At 46.3% G+C, this 23703-nt stretch overlaps 1 protein-coding gene across 4 annotated transcripts in view; it reads right to left on the reverse strand.

Annotated features, from left to right (window-relative positions):
• DPP6 (dipeptidyl peptidase like 6) overlaps positions 1-23703 on the reverse strand; it is an 826229-nt gene that overhangs the window by 138091 nt on the left and 664435 nt on the right. For all 4 annotated transcript variants that reach the window (XM_072776861.1, XM_072776859.1, XM_072776858.1 and 1 more), the window contains exon 7: positions 22647-22728. In XM_072776861.1, coding sequence (XP_072632962.1) covers positions 22647-22728 — 82 coding nt within the window. The remainder of the gene's footprint in view (positions 1-22646; positions 22729-23703) is intronic.

Genomic DNA, 23703 nt, shown 5'->3' on the forward strand with positions numbered 1-23703 from the left:
TCTCTTTCTCTCAAATAAATAAATAAAATCTTAAAAAGAAATAGATGAATGGACCAAGACCAGGTAATTCACAAGAAAAGATTGGATCAGTATTAATTTATGGAAAACTGATGGAAAACAATCAATGTACTATTAAATACATGCTAATTTAATCGGCCACAGGTGTAATTACATATCTGCTGACTTAAATAGCCATGCAATTGGATTATATTAGCAAAGATTTTTTAAAAATCATTGTATCATCAATATTTTTTTCTAAATGATAAGATCTGATGTTGGTGAGTATGCCACAAGAACGAGTGAGTAAGCCCATGTAAATCAACTTGTAATTATATTGGAAGAGCCTCAAAAAAGTTTATATTTTTTGACTCAGTAATTTCACTTCAGGAACACATCAGGCCCTTGGCATTCTACTCCATCAATTCTAATATGGAATATTATAAATGGTCTAGATATCCAACAAGAAAATGATTACTTAAATTCCTATAAATCCATTCGATGAAATATTGTATCACTATTAAAAATTATGTGTACAAATGTTTAATGATACAAAATGCTAATTGCATTATAATAGGCAAAAAGGTTGGGATATAACACCTCTTATAATTGTATAGAGTGCATTTACCCTTGGAAACAAGATTAAAAAAACACTAAAATATTAACAGTAATTATCTGTGGGTACTGGGTCTATTTGTACTATTATAAGAACGTTTTTGTTCCTTTTTTTTGTGACATACTTTTCTATGTTCTGTGTTACTTTTACAATGGGAAAATCAATAAATAATAAAAATTAATTAACTACCTAAAATGTGCCAGGCCCCAGGATTGAGAATTTGGGATAAAATAACAAGTGGGTCATCACCCTAATGCCCGTAGGATATTCTGTTATGGGAAAGGATCTAGAAACTAGTATTTACCACATAAGGTGGGTGTGGACAGAGCCTTGGGAGCCTGTGAGTCACGGAAGCCTTCATGGAAGAGGTGGCATCTTTTACTTTCAACATTACCCCTGTTCCACCTTGACATTGTTTTCTTCTGCTATTACCTCTGTTTGAAAACGAGTCCCTGTATGAATTGATAATTTATATTAAAAGCACAAAATAACATTCTGGAGATGGAGAGAGAAGAAGAGAACCCTCAGGCCCTCATGACATGGTGCTCCCTTGGGGTGAACAGACCTAACTGGGCACCTCTGTTTCTGCTGCCAAACAGACCACAGCTCACAGGAGGACATCTTGGGGACAGTGCAGGGGAGCCTTGGGGGCAGCCCTGCTCTTCCTGTCCAGGTATACCTGGGTACGGGTGTTCTGCACACATGGCCTGACTGGCCCTCAGGGATGGGTGCTCTGCACACACGGCCCGACCCGACCCTCAGGGATGGGTGTTCTGCACACAAGGCCTGACCCAGCCACCAGGTGCAGGCCATACCTGGAAGCCCCTGGCTGAGGGAAGACAGTGCGAGGGTACACCTGGCATTTTGGGTCATGTGTCTTGGGGTATTTAAATCTCCAGAGGAGAGCAGCTCTGGGGCTAGGGAGCCTAGATTCGAAGCAGGGCAAGCACACAGGCCACAGCAACGAGTCCCCGTCCCGCTCTGCAGGGCCCAGGTCTGCCCCATCTCATGCAGGAGCCTACTTAGCTCACCTTCTTCAACTTCAGGGAACACCAGGTGGCTCCCGTGCAACCTGGCACCCCCTGTCACCTCCTTGCACTACAGCCACCACTTAGCACACTGCCTTGTCTTAAAGCTGAGGAGGCAAGACCTGTTCCTAAAACCGTCCTGACTTGCTTAGATGACATCCTGTGTGCTCGTCCCCACAGACAGGAATCTCCCTCAGGCCGAGCCAGAATGCCTCCTGTCACCCTTTAGCTTGTACGAGCATGGGCCCTGCCCAAGGCCAGCACAGGGTGCCGAGTTCCTTCTTCCTGAGCTGGTGCCACACCAACCTCTTCTGTTGTATGTCACCCGGGGCCCCTGAGCCTTCCCCTCGTCCTGCAACCACCCGGGCCCCTCACTCGGGCCTTCCCACGCATGGAGCCCGCAGCAGCTCCCCACGCAGCCTTTCACAGCAGACAGACCCAGAGCCTCCCTTAATGACAAAACAGCAGATCTAAGTCTCCTGGATTGTCCGAGCTGGCAAATCTCAGTTATTTTAGGCACTGGGGCAGCAGGTGGGGGAACAGCCGCGCAAATGGGCTCACACGCTGGCCCAGGTATGGGTGGGTATGCTTGGGGGAAGGGGTGGAGCAGTGCGGGCTCACCTGATGCCCAGGGAGGGGTGCACGGAGGGCTCCATGCCCTTGGGTGAGCGACTGCCCTGTTTGTCCAGGGACACCCCTGTGTCAGTACCGAGTGTCTGAGCATCCTGGGAACCCCTCAGTCCCAGAAAAACTGAGACAGCTGGTTGCCCAGGGTTTAGGCAGCTCATCACGAGTGGGGAGGGCCAGGGGGCCCCAAGGAACCCAAAGCTGATCTTCATTATTTATGTCAGTCATGTTGAAAATGTATATAAACCCCAAATTTCCCTGTCTTTCTACACAGACATATGTGTCTGTACCCAAGCCTTCAAGCATGTCTGGGTGTAACTACTCCCATGACACTGGGGATGGTGTTTCCGGAGAGTTGTTTTTGCTCAGGTTTAGCTAGAACCTTCCAGAGTCTTCTAGACACATAGGAGCCACATGGCTGTGACAGGTCACAGGACAGGGAGCTCTGGGCCTGGAGCTGGGGGGGGGGGGGTGGCCAGGAGAGGCTCTAGTTACCTGATGCCACATGTCAGTCTATACACCTACACACACAGTGCTCTTAAGGACAGGTGTGGTGGGGGACTCTCTGGGAACATGGCCTACTGGACCCTAGCCCAGGCCTGGTTCAGAAGAGCCCCCCACCCCACCACCCTGCCTCTGTGAGCCCCACTGGCCAGGGGCCCCCCGCTGACTGGGGGCGGGCTTGCCTGAATGAGGACATCTTTGGGCTCAGCAGGGAGCCCATGATGAAATATTTTAATCCGCAGCCGACCTCCTGCTGTGAGCTTGGTAATTAGACCTTCTGAAAAATCAGTGCACTCCAAAATTTTTGCAAAATGAAAATGTTAATTAAGAAAGCAAAATTTCAAACTCCTATAACATCAGGAGACATGTCAGCTGCACAACATCACTTGGTGTCCTGCAGGCGGGACTTGGCGGGGAGACTTCAGGGAACCGCAGCGGCAGCGGCCAGGCTGGTGGCGGGGGTGGGCTTCCTTCCCAGACAGGCCAGTGTCCCCGCTGCAGCGCGTGGTGGTCGCTGCGGGGAAACAGCTTTGCCACAATGTACGGAGACTACTGCTGAGACCATTGCCTCTAAAACATCCCTTTAGGGGAACCCAATGACCACCCTTCAATCCTCAAACGCCCCCTGAAAGGTGGAATGTAACTGTCAGGAGAAGAAAGAGTGGAGACAACAACGCTCAAATGAATGTATCCCAAGGAGAAAAGGATGGTGAGCAGCTGCGCTTTCCGCCCCTGAACCTTTAATGAATTAATGAGATGAGACTCAGCTGCTGCTCCAGAATCCTAAATTATGATTGGAAAACCCAAGTTCTCAAAACCCCAGAGAATGACCCTCCTGAACGACAGTGTTTCATGCACCCAAGAACAGGACCTGGAAGGCCAGGGGCTTTCACACAAGGAAGGGACACCGCAGGGACCCCAAACACGGACCACGGACCATAACGAACCACTGTGGTCTGCTGAGTGCCTGCTGTGTATCTGATGCGATCACCTCCTGGTGGTTTAACTACACGTAGTCCCTCAGCTTCTCCCATTACTTATGCAACACAGGAATCTTCACCCTCCCGTTGTGGATGAGGAAAGTGGCTCAGAAGGCTCAAGGTCAAGGAAAGCTAAAAGGGTCGTCTGGCTCCAAAGCCTGTGTTTTTTCGTCTTATAATTTTCTCACCATTGGAGCAAAAATTATTCTATCTTTGGCCCAGATTCAAGAGACTGTTAGGTTCTCCTTCCATGTCAGTGGCCAAGGAAGGGAACAGAACCAACAATATGACATCAAGTGAGGTTGCCCACGAGTTGTCTTAGTGGCCTTTATGGCACACTTTCGAGGTCTTTCTGCCCTGTTTACAAATATGGAAACCGAGGCTCGGGGAGTCATGGGCCTCACAAGGCCCTGTGAAGTGTAGGGCTGGGTTTTGTTCCAAGCTGGCGCTGTGAACCCTGGGTTCTTCCCACCTTGGATATGCTTCCCAGAGGCTGCCCAACCACCAAGCACCTTGATGAGTTTGGACCGTTTGGGGGTATCACTGGTCCTATAATTTATTTTTTCCAACGAACTTCCTCTTTACGTAAACAAGTTTCATCGATAGAGGAACTTCTGCATCACTAGTGTACGCAGAACACCAGCATGCTTGGCAGGGAAGATGTGGTGAATGCAAAATTAATACTGAAAAAGCAGAATTTATGAGTAATTCCACCCAGGACAACTTAAAGCTCGGGACCTGCGGTCTGCACTCTCTCTGTTACAAAGGAGCCGTCAAAGCCTGGCCTCTCGTCTATGAGGCAGAGCCTGAGGATGACCAACACAGAACGCCCTCCTTACTGTGTCCCCCCACCTTCCTTAACATGCTCACGTGGCCCCGAAAACCACATCCCAGACATCTGCTGAACGCACAGTGCTTTGTGTGGTCACTCAGGGGGCCCTGCTGGAGTAGTGGGAAAGTGTGTGGCTTGCATCAGACACTTGCAAGTCGCTTGGTACGTGGGATCCTAACCAAGCAATCATTTCTGCCTCAGAACTCCTTACGTTCTGAAACAAAGACCTGAAGAATGTTCTGGGTTTTCCTGGCCTTGCTAATCCATTCGGTGCAAATGATGCAGGAAGGTAGAACCACAAGGAAACATGGCGACAGGCGGCCCCCAGGCAGCGGGCTGGGTGGCATACAGAAGGTGCTCAGACACTACTCATCGAGTCTGGCTCATAAGAGGCCAATCCCCATGAGGGGGTTTAAGATCCAAGCGAATGGAACCAGGGTTTTTCTGCCCTGGACTGTGTTCTCTTTTCAGGTATGAGATTAACATGCACAGGAAGTCAGCCGTAAGGGGGTAACGCACACGGGAGGATGCTGGGGGCGAGGGGGGCTGGGACCTGCTCGCAACCCCCCACTGGGTCTCGAGGTCACCATGACACCACAGACACAGCTCTTGTGCTTTCAGGTCACCGTGAGTCCACGGGAGGAGTGTGATGTCTACAAGCCAAGTCCTGGATGAACCCCCCGCCCCCCACATCCAGGCAGGAGAGAGTTTTCCAGAACACTTCCTACTGTTCACTGTGGTTCTGCTGATGGACTTACATCTGTGCTGGACTGTTCCTAAGGAGGGCTAGCGTTTGTTAAAAGGCAGCTCAACAGATCTCACTGAGCGTTCCTCCTCCAAAGAAAACTCCAGATGGATGTTTCTCAAGCTGAGGGGCAATAAGCAAGGAGTGTGAGGACATAGCCTCTTTTGAAGGACTTTTAAGTTTCACATGTTCATTTTGATGAAATTCTTAATGAAATTAATATGAAATGTTCTCGACCTCTTGGATGCCTACCTAATAAGCAGGCCCTTTCATTGAAATGAGTCCCTGGGTTTAGGAATGCACTGCTGCCAAGTGGTACTGCTTCCAGTGTTGTGGGCCAGTGAGGAAAGAATAAAGGTGAATTTGATAATGTAAATAAATAATACATCCCTGCCAAGCGATGTGATGATAGTGTCAGGCGGTATTGTTGCAAGGATGGTTTCTCAGCAGGTCAAATAAAGAAAAATCATAGGAAATTAAGTCATATAAAATCTTAAAAAAAAAAAAAAAAAAGGATGCCTGGGTGGCTCAGTGGTGGAGCGTCTGCCTTTGGCTCAGGGCTTGACTCCAGGGTCCTGGGATTGAGTCCTACATCAGGCTCCCCACAGGGAGCCTGCTTCTCCCTCTGTCTGTGTCTCTACCTCTCTCTCTGTGTCCCTCATGAATAAATAAATAAAATCTTAAAAAATTCAATATAAAAAGAGAACTGTAGTTCTATTCACCAGCAAATATCAATTAGGAAAGTTACATTTGAAAAAAAATAGTTCCAGAAAATACCTAATACCTAGAAATAAATTTAAGCTACACATTTGGAAACAATTTATGGAGGAAATTATAAAACTTTAGCAAAAAGACATTTTTTTTTGAAAAAGTAAAAAGAAAACAGCTACTCTACCATGTACTGGAAAATCCAGTAGCTGACATTGATAAATTCTCCCTCAGTTGGGGTATAAACTTAATGTAATTCCAACTAATTTTCTAAAAGTGTTTTTTTTTAAAGACTTATTTATTTTTAGAGAGAGAGAGACAGAGACAGAGAGAGAGAATGTGAACAGCAGAGGAGTGGAGGGAGAGAGAGAGAGAGAGAGAGAAACCCAAGCAGATTTCCTGCTGAGCACAGAGCATGACATGAGGCTTGATCTCTTGACCCTGAGATCATGACTTGAGTTGAAATCAAGAGTCAGGTGCTGAACCAACTGAGCCACCCAGGTGCCCCTCTTCCAAAAGTGTTTTTTAAAAGAACTGAACAAACTTATTTTAAACTCTTGTGTGTGTTGCACACATGTACATATACACGCTCTTGCACACAGAGGGCCAAAGACAGCCAAGACATTTCCCAAGAACATGGTCGGGGGACCAGACACATCAACGTACAGCGTATGGATACAGACTCTGTAATAGATTTAATGTCACACCTGTCATAAAGCTACCATAATTGGGAAGGTGTGTTTCTGCTACCCTGATAGTTAAAAGGCCAGCTGGAACACAGAGGGTCTGAAAGCAAACCCACTCATACCCCACAAGTTCACAAATGTCAGAGGCATCCTGAAAAACCAGTAAGGAAGGGAAGATATTTTTTTTCAGTAAGTGGTTCCGGGACATTTGGTTATTCCTGCAGAAAAATATTTCTCACACCATACCCCAACATCACTTTCAAGTGGATTAAAGATGTAATTGTGAAGATGAAATTATAAAAATGTTAGAAGATAAGGTAGGAGAATAGATCCTCAGGGTGGGAAAGGACTTTTTAAAAAAGACATAAGAAATGCAAGCCATAAATGAACGAATTTGATGTCACTGAAATTATCTTTTCCCGCCTAAGCCTATCAACACCAGGGTGAAAGACAAGGTATGAGATGTGAGAAAATATTGGCAATAATAAAGTGGACACAGAATTCAAAATATATAAAGAAATTATACAGATGAATAAGAAAGGGATAAAAAACCCCAGAGAAAAACAGATAAAAGACACTGACAGGTGTCTTACAGAAGAGGTAACATGAGTGGTAATTATATTTACAAAAGATATTAACCTCGTCAGGAATCAAACATATGCAAATACAAACCCACATGTTGGCAAATGTGCAACAGGACGCACATAAATGTACAGCCACACCACAAATAAAATTAAAAACTAACTAGAAACAAGCTGCATATCCACAGACAGAAGCCTGCATGAAGGCCTTGGGATAGGTTTGTACGATTGAGAAGACTCGATTAGAGCCCATGTATCAATATACACAGAACACCAACAAGGCTGGGGGCCACACTCAGGCAATAGGGGTATAAGCAACATATGGCAACGGTTACATCAGTTAAAACATAAGTGATATGCTATTTAGAGAGTCACAAATATGTGGTAAAACATTCTTGTAAATGCAGCAGGGAAGCAGAGAGAAAATTCAGGCCTGGTTCGTCTGGAGGGGGCAGACACAGAAGGGGACCCGGCATGTGCAGCCCCACTCACCTGCTGTGCTTCTTGCTGCATGGAAGGTATGACTGTTCATTTTACTATTCTTTGCACTTCATGTGTATTCATAATAAAGCATTTCATTAACATATAAAAAAGCATCTGAAGGGGCACCTGGGGGGCTCGGCAGTTGAGCGTCTGCCTTCGGCTCAGGGCATGATCCTGGGGTCCTGGAGTCAAGTCACACATTGGGCTCTCTGTGTCTCTCATGAATGAATGAATGAATGAATGAATGAATGAATGAATAATCTTTTAAAAAATGCATCCAAAACAAAAAATGTAAATGTAGTAAAAACAAATGTCACCCCGTGGGGCAGGGGACATACAGCCTGTTCTTTGTTACCCCCTCTAAAAGAGCTCTGTGCACCACTCACTCCATGTGACTTATGTCCTCCTGGACTAACGAGCTGGTCTCTCATGGGAGGAATATTTTATTGGGGTTTGGTGTCTGAGCTGGGGTTCTGACAGGTCATTTAGGGAACCTGCAGAGATTCTGTATGGAAATATCACAGGTGGGTCCACTTTCAGGGTGCTAGTAGGGACGAAGGTAAGGGTGTTAGATTGATGACACCTGAGGCCATGTCAGGAGACAGTCGGTTTCTGCAAAAAAAAGGTTCTGGGCGACGTGAATACGAACCTCATCATTCACAGTAATAATAACACTTTGTATTTGCAGGGCATTTAAAAGATTTTCAAAGACTTTTCGTAGACATGAACTCATCTGGTCTTGAGATAAGTCATTCCGGCTTTTCAGCTGAGGACACTGAGCCCAGACATACAGCTCAGCACAAAGAAAGCAGCAGGGGCACCAAGACTCGGGTTTCAGTTCTGATACCATCACTAAGTCATGATCTTGGGCAAAACGTAATGCACATTTTCTGAACTATTTTCTCGCTGCTGAATGGAGATATGGTGAATGAAAAAGGCCATACCCACAAAACGCCTTGCCTGGAGGCTGGGGCACTGGAAGCCCTAAGGGAAGGGTTGGTGTATTCTTTGGTCTATGTCCCGAGCTATGCAGCCATACAGTGACAACCTGAAGCCAGTGCTTCTGTGACTTCAGGCTGTCGTTTATTTGTAATAAACTTTATTATTAAGGTATTAAATATACTTTATTGTGTATAGGTTTGATTGGAGAAAATCACACTCAAAATGGTTAATATTGTGTAAAACATTTGGCCATGTGAGCAATGACTCCTTACCCACAGTTAGAGGGAAAAGAAAAACTAGTTTTAAGACATCTTGATCCCAACTTGGCACTAAATTCAGGGGCCAGGAACATGGCAATCCATCTGCAAGGCAGTTAGCAACCTCCCGGATGTGCTGTGAGTCTGATGGGGTCCAGCTGCCTCTCAGAGGGATGGTTTCACTGGAAATGTCCTAATGGCTGACAATTTCAATGCAACACCCTTCTTTGTTAAAAGGCCTGGTGGTTAAAAACATAATCTTACAAATTCTTGCTTTTGTCCTGAAGTTGGAATGTGGTTGTGAGGCTTCAAAGTTTATGTAAGAGGCCACCTGGTCCCCTGCCTGCCAGCATCTGGACCTGTGATGCTTACATCTGGCTGCACATAAGAAGCACCTGGGAGCTTTCACTTAATCGACACCTGGGCCACCTGAGTCTTTTTCTTTTTCCTTTTCTTTCTTTCTTTCTTTCTTTCTTTCTTTCTTTCTTTCTTTCTTTCTTTCTTTCTTTTTCTTTCCTTTTCTTTCTTTCTTTCTTTCTTTCTTTCTTTCTTTCTTTCTTTCTTTCTTTCTTTCTTTCTTTCTTTCTTTCTTTCTTCTTTCTTTTCCTTCCTTCCTTCCTTCCTTCCTTCCTTCCTTCCTTCCTTCCTTCCTTCCTTCCTTCCTTCCTTCCTTCCCCCTTCCTTCCTTCCTTCCTTCCTTCCTTCCTTCCTTCCTTCCTTCCTTCCTTCCTTCCTTCCTTTCTTTTCTTTTTAAAGATTTTATTCGTTTATTCATGAGAGACACACAGAGAGAGGCAGAGACAGGCAGAGGGAGAAGCAGGCTCCATGCAGGAACCCAACACAGGACTCGATCCCAAGACCACTGAGCCACCCAGGTGCACCCCAACCTGGGTCTAAACACATCAGAGCCTCTGGGGTATAAAGTTAGTGCAGAGGAGCTGAGAACCACTGTCCTAACAATCTGTTTCACTAAATGTCTATCAAGCTGTTGAACCTTTGGCCAATAAAATTTCAGAGTTATTGGAAGGAAGGATTTATAGACTGCCACTTCACTGGGAAATCACAAATAGGCTGGCACTGGGTCTCTATGACCCAGGAGGAGAAAGGCAGCCCCAGCTGCTTGACAGGCTGGCTCTGTTCTGACACCAATTTCCAGCCCAGATACGATTCACCAGGGAAACAGGGAGATGCCCGGCACTGCATATGTACCAGTGAGATGTGGTGCAGCGAGGCTCCATGGTGCGTCGTCAGTCCAGAAGAGATGGTTTCCTTTTCCACTGACTTGTTATTCTTTTATTATTCTGTGTGTTTTGGAAGGAAGATTTTGGAGTCAGCTAATCTTATAAAGCAGAACACAGGAAATTTAAGACAGAAATCACTAAGCCACCATGACCCTTGTCCTGCGGTGATTAGGTTTGTAGGAAATAGCAAGTAGCAACTTTAGGAGACATTTCACTCATCCAAATTTCATTAAATATTCACATTTCTCACCTAATTTTTTTAAAAAAACATATGAGTTTGTATGGCTATGGAGAAAATTAATTACATAACTATATGTAATTTCTTTGGAAATCTGGAAGTTTACTGGAACTTGGCTACACCTGAGCTTGAAAGTGATGTCACGGGTAATTATGGAGGCCGGAAAGGCCCAGAGTTAAGGGAGGTGTGCCACTCGTTATGGCCTAAAACAGCAGGTCAGCTAACCATAGGGTGAAAACAGAAGAAAATAGGACCAATGAGCTGGGGGTTTACGCCTCTACTGGGAAAGGTAATTGAGTTGCATGAACTGATTGTTGCAGTTGCGTGCGTGGACTGACTCCCTCATTCTGCCTCAGTGCTCACCGATGGTCAAGGCTAGGTATTAGGGATGATGGAGAGGTTCTTAGGGAGCTTATGGTCCACTGGGGAAGAAAGTAAGTGCATGGGACATACCTGCCCAGGGTGACACTTGATGACGGTGAGGGTGGCACAAGTAGGAGATGAAACAGAAGGGTCTTGAGCTCTGTGCTGGCTGCAGGGGGAGGATGTAGGAGAACAGGAGTGAGCTGGGATCTGGAAGGCAATATGGCTTTAACCAGCAGGGAGGCTGGCTGAGCAGGGGAGAAAGGGTGTGCTCTAACCATCCTTAGCCTGGGGGGGTCTGGGGCAGGTGGGGTGACGGCAGGGAGCACGCCCAGGAAGGGCTCAGGGACTTAGGCCTTCTCCCTAAAACCGACAGCAGAAAGGTTCTGCGTGGGAAAGCTGATGTAGTCGCGCAGTTGCAGAATGGAGAAGGTTCTGGAGATGGGGTGGATTCCAGGAGGGAGACAAGCAGGCAGAGCTGTTACAGGAACCCAGGTGTGAGGTGACAGTGGGAATGGAGAGGCAAAGCTGGCTTTGCAGAACCCCCAGGACTGTTGATGGATCAAGACAGGGAAGAAGAAGGTGGGGGAGTCGAGCATGAGGCTCTGATTTGGGCAGCAAACCAGACAGGGTTGCCTCTGGCTGCGAAGCGGGTACCGCCACACACGACACGTGGAAGGTTTGGCAGAAACCCGGTGAAGCCAGGTGACAGGTGAGCAGAGCCCGGGTGCAGCTGCGGAGGGCGGGGGCACTGCAGGCTTGGTGCACGGTGAATGAACCCAGGAGAGCCCTGCTCAGCAGGCACAGAGCCTCAGTGGCAAGGTCATATAAGGATGCTAGCCTGGACCTGGCTCACCCCCATGCATAACTTACACTCATTAAATCAGGCCCAACTCAGGAAATTAAAAACATAATTCCAAATGTTAATGGCCATTGAAGCCATTAGAGTAAAAACTAAAACCATTCAGATAAATGATTAGGTTTCCAAACTGAAGAACAAACAGAAAAATCAATTTGCTAATTTGCTATGCTCTTTATAAGTGGAAGTAGCTGAACTAGGTTATAAAAAGAAAACACGGTCTAAAAATAAATAAAACAGGACCTGCTGTTTTTTTTTTTTTCTTTAGTGGGGAAGGGAAGAGGGAGATAGAGAATCGTAAGCAGACTCCATGCCCAGCAAGGAGCCCGACACAGGGCTCAACCTCATGACCCTGAGATCATGACCTGAGCTAAAATCAAGAGTCAGAGGCTTAACCAACTGAGCCACCAAGGAGCCCAGGATCTGTTTGTTATTTTTTTTTAATTGATTCCTCGATTATCTATGCTCCCTTGTAGTATTATTCCTTTTAGAATGCAATTTAAGTTTATATTGAAATTATAGGGAATTTTTTTAAGGTAAATTTAAAGTCAAACTGTCATGAGTAGATCCATGCTCCCTAGGCATCCGACAAGCAACATAAAACCTCACGGACTGTGAACACAACTACATCAGAGTAGAAAGACACTGGTGTCATGAAAGTTTCCTTCAAAAAGTCAAGTATTATGACTTTCCAGTATTTGTAACTGACTAATAATAACCAATAAAGGCTGGCAAAATGATACAAAGGAGTCCTGCAAAGTCCGTTTTGTAGAACAAGCAGAAGGATCATTGGCAAGTAATTGACTCAGATGCTGCTAAAGTATCTCCAAAGTTCTTGAAAGCACTTGTTCAAGTGAGCTAAACATTGTCTGTGCTGGGCACTAAGTATCTCCGTGTTGTCTATCAGTGGAGACGCGATCCCTGGAGGGTAAATAGGGAACGCACGTCAGAAAGTCTTCCCTTTGACGTTTAAATAAACAGGACAAAGTCACCTTTGGTGTCTTGGTGGGATAAGCACAGAGTTGGTTTTATCCTCTGAAATGCCTATGGAGAGCCAAGGGTTCCAACCCTTTGGTCAGAAAGTTCAGTCTAATGTTTTAATTAGTGAAGACTCACATTTTTGTTTTGAGAGATTCACTGCATAACAGACAGTTTAAGAAAAACAGAAGTCTGACTCGAAGATCCCAAACTCCTTCCATAGCGCTGCTCATATCTGCTGAAACGATCAAGTGTCAGACAAGCGGTTAGATCTTAAAAGTTTTAGGTTAGGACACCAGGTTTTTCCAATTTCCAAGAACTTGGGATCTGACATTTAATTCTGCTTTCCCTCTGGGTATCATCCGTTTAACAAGTATTTGTTGAAAACCTGTACTCTGCTAGATACAGAGTGGTGGGCTGTGGGCGATCAAAAGGCAATGAACAACATTCTTTGTCCTTGTATGGTCTGGGAGATAGTTACTCCAAACCGAAATAGTTGAACAGTAAAACCAAGAGGCCCATGTTGAACTGCTGGGGTCTATGGCCCTGATGAGGTTGTGGCAAGTTTAGAGGAAGAAGAAGCCATGGTTATTCTACGCAGACGAGGATGTGCAAACATTCCTTTTACTTTCTCCAACTGTGAAACATTTTAGGAATCATGAAATAGAGGTGTTCCCTCCCCTCAAATGGGAGAAATCTGCAAGACGATCTAAAAAGCCCATTACGGACATGAAGGAGAACACTTAGCAGTGCAGATGGTGCTGAGCACCACTCAGGCTTCTGGAAAAATCTCCAAATGGCCAGAATCCACTCTCTCCATGTAATGGGGGATGTCCTCACTGGGCTCCAGATGGGACTGTGGCCTCCACCCTGGTGCCCCCATCGTAGGTCAAAAAAGATTCTTTTAATTTATAACTGTCTGGTTACATTGTCTAAGGAAGCTACCAGTAAATGCACTCTTTCTTAATGTAGTGTCGTAGTCCTGTTTTTAAATTCTATTTGATAGGTTATCCTGAAATTCTCTGGCCTCATATTCCCAAGATGGATGTAGGCATCCTTCTAAATTAGATTCTTCATGAAAATAATACACTGCTTCTAGCACAATTGCATTAGGGGAGCTCTGATGAGGAAGGAAACATAGTTTATGCTCCAGACCAACATGCACAACAGGGTCAGGCCTGGTTTTCAACCCTAAATCCACCTTTTTTCTTAATTGCTTTGGCTAACAAGTGAGTTCTGGAAAACACATCTTCAGGGTCTGCAGCAGAGCCAGGAGAAAGGACACATTTGCATAGTGCTTTGCGTCAGTTAACCGAATTAAAGGCACTGTCATCCCTGAGGACTGGCTTATCCCCAACTAAACCTCCCAGAACTTGCCGTGTTCTACGCTGCATGAGGCTGGATGGAGCACATGCCTCCTGAGTGGAATTCCTACACCTGAGAGTTGACAATGAATTTTCTTTTTCCCTCCATTTTTAATAAATATATAATGCTGCTGTACCCAGGAAACTTTCACAAGTGGGTGAAATGTGGGATACCTGGGTGGGTCAGGGGTTGAGCGTCTGCCTTTGGCTCAGGGAGTGATCCCAGGGTCCTGGGATTGAGTCCTACATCGGGCTCCCTGCATGGAGCCTGCTTCTCCCTCTGCCTGTGTCTCTGCCTCTCTCTGTACCTCTCATGAATAAATAAATAAAATCTTAAAAAAAAAAAAAAAAAGAAGTGGGTAAAATGTGCATGTTTGGCCAGGCCAAAATAATCATCTTTTCCCATATGCCAAACAGATATGAAACACCTTATTCTTAGTCCTAATACTAATCAGTAGATGATATATTCCCATGTTCACATACAGTCTACTTACAGTTTTTTAGTGGTTGTGGTTGTATGACAGTTCACTCCGTCAATGGCCATGCTTTGGCAAATCACTCTCCTTATAAACACTTGGGATGGTTAAGGCTTAAACAATTATTATGACAGACAACTGTCATGAGTGTGTTTCTACTCACCACTCTGGCTTCTATTGAGAAGGGACTTCTGTGCAAACACATGATGCTTAACTACATACTTTCGTATTATCTTAAGAATGAATTTTCTCTCACACCCTCCCCTGTATTTGTACAGCAGGACAAAAATGTTTTAAAACTCCAAAGTTTTACTATTTACATGGCCTCCCTACTTCCTCTAAAATCCCACAGTTATGAGTTCTCTTTGTGCATGGAAATCCCCGTGTCTTCTGAGAGCCTGTTGGTGGAAGGAGAAAGTCCCACCCACCACCTCCTAATTTGCCTCGTTTTTCAACTGTGACTGTCAGGCAGCTCTGCGGCCCCATCTGCTGAGATTAAGGTACAAAAACTCAAGCGTATTTGCCTGAGTGCACATCAAGTGGCTGAGTCCCACGGGGCCACGAAGAGATAGCATATTGTGCTAAACTTGAAGGGTACCCTCGGTGAGCTAGTAAATCACTCACTAAACCGCTCCATCCATTATTTGAGGATACATACGGCAATTTCCATCCCGGTGATATTAATTTCTTGGCTACTGTCATGGACTTCAGTGCTCATGATGAATGTTTTTACAATGAATACCAAATTAACCCAAACTGATTAGAGGCTTTTATAAGTTATTAATGGGATGTCACTTCAGTCTGGTCCTCCCCATGTCTACGACATTTCATTAAATAATTTCCTCTTGCTAGAATGATCCATCTTTCTCCCCTCGTTGGACTTGTCAATGTCAATAAACCACAGCTTTGCCCCCTTGGTGACTTAGAACTGGGTGAGCAATAGTGCCCTTGGGGGGGGGGTGGGGGCTCATCTGTTTCTGCTTGTGGTCCCGGGACAGGGTGGCCTGGTGCACGGGGCAGGGAAGCAGGTGGACCTCAGGCTCTCCCCCAGCATCCCTGAGGTAATATAATTGGCACATAACCTTGTGTAAGTTTAAGGTGATCTGATACTCTCTTGAAATATTACCGCCTCCCTCCTGGCACCTAATTACCATTTCATAAGTCAGACAGAGAAAGACAGATACTGTATGATCTCACTTCCTGTGGAATCTAAAAAGTCTGAACTCATGGGAACCAAGAGCAGTGCAGTGATTACCAGGGGCTGGGGGTGGGGGGAAGGAGAGACAGTGGTCTCAAGGATACAGTCTGCCCCTTAGAAGATGACTAAGTTCTGGGGATCTTATGCCCAGCTTCTTTAATCCTTATTAAAGGATTTAAAGGACAATTTCTGGAGTGGCATCGGAGCAGGACAATTGCTGTCACCCGCTAATGGCCTCTCTAAGGAGATCAACACACACAGACCTGCTAGGAGCTCCAGGCCTAGAGGGACAGGGATGGGGGGATACATTTTTCTCAAACAGCATCTTTCACCTCCTAGGAGCTGGAGAAGCACTGAAGGGGAGCCTGAGCCTTCTGGATGCCCACCCACACCCCACATCATGCCTGCTTCTCCCTGCTTTACCGGGAATGGCCTGACTCACCACTAGACACACACCAAACGTTCATTTGATGAAATCCTTATTTTTTTTCTCATTCTCTACATTTTGGTTAAGCCAAGTAATAATTCCAAGTAGGAAATAACCACCAGAGCCACCATGTACTGAGTGTTTTCTTTACTCTGGTTTCTATACCGTGTACTTTAAATAAATTAATGTAATCCATACAGTGACCCCTACAGGACACATGTCATTATCACCATTTTTACGGACGAGAAAAGCAAGGCTTGGAGACATTAAGTAGGTTAAGATCATACCTTTGGTAAGTGCCAGAATCAGGATCTGAATGTGGCCCTTTTGAGGCTAGAAGTTTTGTTTTTACTGGTCTGTAAAAATAGGATACACTAAATAAACATTCCATTCTTTCTGGGCTCCAAATCAGGGCCTTCAGATTCTGAGAAGGAATAGGAGGTTGGTTTGCAGACAAGGGCCCTTGGGTTCAAAGCTGAGTTGTTCCTGAGCTCGTGCTATCTCTCTCCCAGCTCGGGAGCAGGTGTCCTGGTTACACCTGCCCATCCCCGGGGGCAGGTTGGGGCTGCAGGGTCTATGCCACTCATCTGTCTCTTCTGTCTGCACTTTGCTATCACACACGGGGCAGGTGGTCCTCCCTGTGGCTGCCAGCGTCTTTGCAGACGCCCACCCCGAAGAGGGACCCGAAGGAAATCTTCAGGTCAATTATTTATGTGTTCTTTATTCCATTTTACCAGAGCATTTTGGTGTTTGGAGAACAATCTCTTCATCTGATATCTATGTTATGCTGAATAACTGACATTCTAGTCGCATGAATTTTTACAGCGCCAATGGGCTATTTTTAAAGACTTTTTTATTAAAGATTTTATTTATTTATTTGACAGAGGAAGACAGAGAACATGAGCAAGAGGGAGAGGCAGAGGAAGAAGGAGAATCAGGCTCCCCACTGAGCAGGGAGCCTGATGTGGGGCTTGATCCCACGACCACCCTAAGATTATGACCTGAGCTGAAGTCAGATGCTTCACTGACTGAGACGCCAGGCGCCCCTATTTTTAAATACTATTTTTTTCTGTGCAGCAGAAACCTAAATGCTCTGAAGTGACCCAATATGAGCACAAAAACCATCAGCTTGAATTCTTCTGGATCCTCTAGTGACTGTTGGATGGATAACCCGGTTGCTAGCAGTCAGTGCTGGCCAGTGAGACCCTCGCTCTCTTTTGCTTTGACGCATTAGGAAGAACCTTCAGTAAAATGGTGCTAAGTAGGCAGGACACAACCCTGATGTCCAAACACTCACAAGAAGTGGATTTTTAGAGCTTTGTTTCCTTAGAATAGACTCAGTCGTTTGAGAGCCAAGGCTGTTACCAGACCTGAGCAGGCAGGTAGCTCTGAGAGAACACTGGTGAACGGGGTCCGAGTGCGAGGGGCACTGCTGGGATCCCGGGAGGGGAGCCTGCTGGCAGGTGGGGCTGCAGGGAGGCCTTCAGGGGCTTGGCCGAGGCATCTGCAGGCGCTGAACTGCTCTGATGGGAGGAGCACCAGCAAGCAGTGGATGTGCCAGTAGAGGATGTGTAGGTGGCATCCCTGTCTCAAGCCCGGAGGGCCCAGGAGTCTTGGTTGAACAAGGCTGGCACCCATGTGGGGCGGTCACCCACCTCCTGCGGCCCTGCCACCCGCGGGACCCAGAGCTCATGTGGAGGGGACACAGATGCAGTGGGGACAGCAGGGTGGCAGAAAGCAGGGGCAGCTGCTTCCAGCAGGTAAATGCAGGGATAGATGCCTTGTCTGTGACATGGAAAGAACCACCTTTCCTCTGCATCTTGAGGACCTTGGTGGAGGGTCCAGAGCACAGGATGTGTGCAGTAAGAATTCACTGAAACAGTAAATAGATGAGTGACTAAGGACTGCCAGAACTGCACACACAAAGGAGTGGCCTTCCGGTTCTTTGCAGGTGGCTGGCTGACCAGCCACAGCAACTGTTGGTCACATCTGCCTTCCTGAAAACTCTTGGGACCAGGCGAACATTCGAGAGTCCGGGCTGCCCTGAGACCTTGTTGGGAGAGCTGCTACATGAACCACATATGAAGGAGCCCCGTAAGTGCATTCCTCCACTGTCCTTGGTTAGTTATTCTGTTTGTGACTTGCCCTGGAGAAGTATCCTCAGGTCTCACGAGCCAGGGATGCAAGGCAATTGTTCATAACGTGCTGCTGAAATCCCCCCATTTAGGGAAACACAGTCAACTGCATTCTCTTGTCTCCAAGAAGACACAGAGCATCTCTCACGGTCATCCACACCACAACCCCATGTGGCCCCAGAGCCCGGGAGTAAGTCGGCTTCCTTTCCCACTAGGGACAGCAGAGCCTGTGAGTATTCCTCAGTTTTCTTCTGTTGGACTGTCAGCCCCACCTGGTCACCTGTGCGCCTAGGGCAGCTCCAGCTCTGGTTCTGGCAGCGTCCCCAGACTCCTTTACCTGCTCTTCATTTGTCACATGCTGGAGCCACGTCTACACTAAAGAACTCCCAATAGGCTTATTAAATATCCCTCTCAACGCTGTCCATGTATAACCACTGTGGTAGTAGGCCAACCAAAGAGAAAACCATTTTCTCCATCTCTGATCATCTGAGCCACCAGCAAACATGTCAGCCTCGAATCCTGCAAGTCGTCCAGTGCCATGCAGTCATATTTGCAGAAGTCTCCACGGCCCCCGGCTCCAGAGGAAAACGTCATTATGCAACTGGCCTCCTAAGTTCCCCATGTTTGCATGCTAATGTGCGGAGACCCAGGTGTGTGCCAGACATGCACACGAGGCCCTGCAGCTGCCCTCGGCATCTGTTGTTGTGAAATGTCCTTGCAGAGATGACGTATAAGGAAAGGAAAGGATGTTTCCAGACAGACAACTCAATCGTGTTCTAGGTTAGCAGAGACAAGAGGGCACATAAAGAGACAAACATGCAGGGATGGGGAGTCACGGAAAGATGAAAAAAAGAAACTCAGAGGAGCTCTCAATGCAGGCAGAGATTCATCGGCAGAGGAAAAATGAAGAGAGTCACAGCCTGGGGAAAAAGTGTGAAGTCACTTCTGTTTTCACTGCCAATGACTATGGACACCGACCACAGAAAGATGGGGGTGCTGAGCAAGGGGAAGAAGACATGTCCTCAACACTTTACATGTATTTTCTCATTTAATTCTGTTAAATCTAGCCAAATCCATTTTTCTGTTTTCAGGCTCAGCCGGTACATCAAATTCTGAAAGCAACCATGTTTTCCATCAATGAACAACTGAGCTCACAGACCAACACCATCCCAGACACCATCCCGGCAGAATGGAGGCATCCCCACGTCTGCGTTCCCCTTTCCTGTAACAGTGGGCCAACTGGGCAGGATTTATCACCTGTGATGTCATCTGCGGGTCCAACAGAAGTCACCCAAATGGGCAAAAGCCACTAACTGGCGGCCACAGAGAGGCACGAGGCAACATGCCGCTGGCCCAGTTCCTGGTGCTGCGTGCAGGGTCCCTGAGCTGACAGGGTCCCCGGGCCAAGTGCCTTGACATCACAGGTGATAAATCCTGCCCAGTCACTCCCAACGAGGAGGTGATGATGCTCGGAAAGCTCTCTGATGATCCCAAGCTGCAGCTGTGCTCTCTGCTCCCGAAGGAGAATTACTCATTTCAGTCTGACTCATTATAATTAGAGGAGATTTCCTTTGGGGAGCAGTATTTATTTTTTAAAATAAAATGTCAATGAGGATGCTGTTAGTGTTTGCATGGCCTGCTCAGGGGTTGCAGATTTCCTTTGCCGAGAGAGTGAGCAGCAGGGGTCGCTGTGACCAGGGTGCAGGTCCCTAGGGTGAGGCTTTCCTGGGTGGGGGGAGGACAGTCAGGAGAGCACAGGATCCCTGGAGACACGGGTCAGCAGCCACAGCCCTCCAGCCAAATACCCGTTTTTGTAAATAAAGTTTTATCAGAATACAACCATGTCCACGTCTTTGTATATCGCCTACACATGCTCTTGCTCTACAAAAGCAAAGTGGAGACATTGAGACCAAGGCCATGTGGGCTTGCAGAGCCTAAAGCATCTGCTACCTGGCCCCTTTACAGAAAGAGTGTGCTGACCCCTGCTCGGGTACGGAGGACGCTTCCAAAGGCGAGATACATTGCCTGCTATACTTGGTACAAGATCTGTTAATAAAATCCCTAAAGTTAAAAAAAAAAGTTTAGAAACTCAAAACTTCCATGAGCACATTAGTACGTTTTGGTACTAAGCCCAAATATTAGCAATTACCACTTGACTGAATGTTCATCTCCTTGGAGCAGAAAGGGAGCTGAACCTCCCGCACCATCAGTCACACAGACCCTGGCTACTTGCCTCCACCTGACTACATAGTGTTTAAGTGATTGAGGATCACAAAAATGTATTAGGTCATTAATCAATCCTCAACCGAGGAGAGACACATCAGTGGCAGCAAGACATCACAGCAACAGGAGTTCGTGTCACTCCTGAGGAGATGAGCCCAGCCTCTCAGAGAAGCTGATGTGAACTCAGCTTTGTGGCCAGTTACTCTTTAAGGAGTTAAGTGTGATGACTCTGGAATCACTCACACCCACCCCAAACCCCCAGAAAGCAGGACACGAGTATAAACTCAATCATCCAAGAGGCAACAGTGCCTTCAGGCAGGGAAGGTAACTGGTCTGGAGGGTGAACAGTCTGGAGCCCCATCTGCCTCTGAAGTCCAGCCGCAGCCCTCATGTCATGCCTGCACACACATCCCTCCCCCTTTGGCAAACTGTGGGGTGAGTTTTCTGTAAAGTGCACGCCGTTTCCAGAAGGTAGGATCAGGTTGTGCGGCCTCTGCTTCAAGGTCTGGCCTCTCCTGTGTGCCGATGTGAGGCGTGAGTCCCTAGGTTAGTGATAATCACTGGGTGACAAGGAGGAAGGCAGTGGGACTGCGGAAAGAGATGCTAACCAGTGTGGGAGTCAGTGTCCTTCTCCTGATGTCTGTAAGAAGGCTGCTTACCCTGAGCTCTTCCTCGAGCTGTGGGAGGAGGTTGGCAAGTGAGGCTGGGGCAGCAGATGCCCCAAGGATCACGGAGAGCAAGGGGAGCCTCTGCGGGGCACCAGGTCACCTGTACGGAAGGACTTGGTGGATGTGGGTACCATTTGCTTCCCAGAAACAACTTCAGTCATGAGTGCAGAGGGATGTCGTCAGCTGCTGGAGACTAAGTCTTGAACACTCTGGGCTCCCTCCTGGAAGCTGCGGGTTCTCCCCGTGTAAGAGTTAGGTGCCTCTCAGGAAAGGTGAGCTTCATCTCCTCGCACTGACTGGGGATTGGTGTCTGCCTGCCACTGGGGATTGGAAGCCTCCTGACCTCCTTTCACTGGCTGACTCATTAGCTAAATCCCGATGGCTGCGTGTCTGGCGCCAGGGTCCTTTAGTAATAGCTAGGACAGTTCTGTGACCTAAATGCTCCTGTGTCTTTAGACCATTTCAAGGCAATGAAACTAATATGCAACCAAGGGAATATAATCATGTCATTGGGAAAAACAAGACTATTTTAATTTCTGAGACAGAACACAGACTGTCTAGTACAATCTCACCCCAAGCTTTTGAAAATAACCCTTTTCTGTGTTATTTTAGGAAAAGAGTTTTTAAAATTCAGCTTCATGTAATCAGCATCAAAGACACGGTGAGCCCGGCTGTGTCACCCGATCTCATGCTCCAGAGGCTTCCTGCAGAGGCCGCTACAATCTCCCGAAAGAAAGTGAAGCAGCACTGACATCTCTCACCCAGCTTTAAGTTAGGGTGAGGCTGGAGCTGAGACACACCCTAGAGATCATCCTATCCTAGCCTTTCACTCAACCTCTGGGCTCGCTGACTGCAGCCTGACAGCTGAGGGTTAGATAACACCCAGGACCAGAGCCCTCGTCTCTTAATTGTTGTTTGCTGTACACCAGCTTTGCCATTCACTGTTTCTTGAAACATCTTGGTTTCGCCAACCTAAGTGGGAATCCATGTGGGTGTCTGATCAGTGGAGCCATGAGGCTGCGCTGGCTTCATGCTGACATCACTTACAGGAGCCTGGCCTCACAAGGGCCAGCAAATCTACTTTCTCAAATAAAAGAACCCCCACAATCCTCCGAAGAACAGAGCCAGACTTCTGAGAGCAAAACAAAAGAAGCTTTCAATAACGATTCTACTCATTTCTATTTATAATCCTTTTGACAAGACTTATCACCTTGACCTCACGGTAAGGCTGTCATCTACACACAGCTACACTCAGGGACCACTTTCAGGGCATTGGATCTGGGAACCAAAGCATGTGATGTTCCAACTTCAAAATAATTCCCCAACAAAAAAATGTCCATTTTACATAAAATAATATTTTATGCAAATATTCTGTGTACTTTTCCCAAATTTCAGTGACATAAACACAGACATTGAGCATCACAGATTCAGCTCTGTGATGTGTGAACAAAATCAAATTCAAACCCGGTCACTGAGCTTGATTGGCTTACCAGCTGCTGGCCTTTGGGACCCCAGCCTGCATATTGCAGTTTTGCATTGCTCACTTCTGGTGGGTCTAGACTTTGAGGATCCCTGAAAGAAAATAAATAATCAATCAATCAATCAACATAGTAGGAAACAAAAATGCTCTTACTCCCTTCTATATTATATGATTTTCAAGAGTTCGTGTTATTAAATAATGTCTCAGCCTCCATTAGATTTCTTCAGATGTACATAATTTACATGAAGCTGAAACAGGTCCATCACTGCTTAACCCAAATAGTAAATATTTATCAAGACAACACGCAGAGAGGTCTGTAGATCAATTATTAAAATATCGACACCAGTCAACATTAAAAATGGAAATGCATAGCTATGCAGTAACAAGTCCCCACGACTTCTAGCTCCATCTTGGGCTTTCCTGGTGGATCACTTTCTTTTTCTAGGCAGAATGCCAGGTCATTCTGACCTTCCAAAACCAGCAGCCTGAGGACAGATTCCGTCCTTTGGTTTGTACTGTGGGGGAGGGAGGGAGAGAGGGAAAAAGGTAAGGGGAGAGGGAAGATTGAGGGAAAGCTTTTTTTCCTTTCAAACATCACTTAGATTTTTCATTAATTTATTGATATTCAAAATACTATGCTAACAAAATCCTACTTTTTTTAAAAAAGATTTTATTTATTCACTCATGAGAGAGACACAGAGAGAGAGAGAGAGACAGAGACAGAGACAGAGTCAGAGTCAGAGACACAGTCAGAGGGAGAAGCAGGCTCATGCAGGGAGCCCGACAGGGGACTCGATCCTGGGACTCCAGAATTATGCCCTGAGCTGAAGGCAGGCACTTAACTGCTGACGATCCCCAACAAAATCCTACTTATGTACTTATATAAATGTCATAATGAATGAGTCATAATGAAAGAATGAGAAAACTTAACACTTATAAGTATGAAATATTTCAGTATATTTTGGAGCTACTTTTGTCTACAACACGTGGAAAAGATTCATTTTTATATTTCTTTCAGGTGTTGTATTATCTGTGTTCTGCTGCATAGGCCAGAGTGTGTCAGGTGC

This window comes from Canis lupus, chromosome 15, assembly GCF_048164855.1.
Source record: "Canis lupus baileyi chromosome 15, mCanLup2.hap1, whole genome shotgun sequence".
Lineage (NCBI taxonomy): Eukaryota > Metazoa > Chordata > Mammalia > Carnivora > Canidae > Canis > Canis lupus.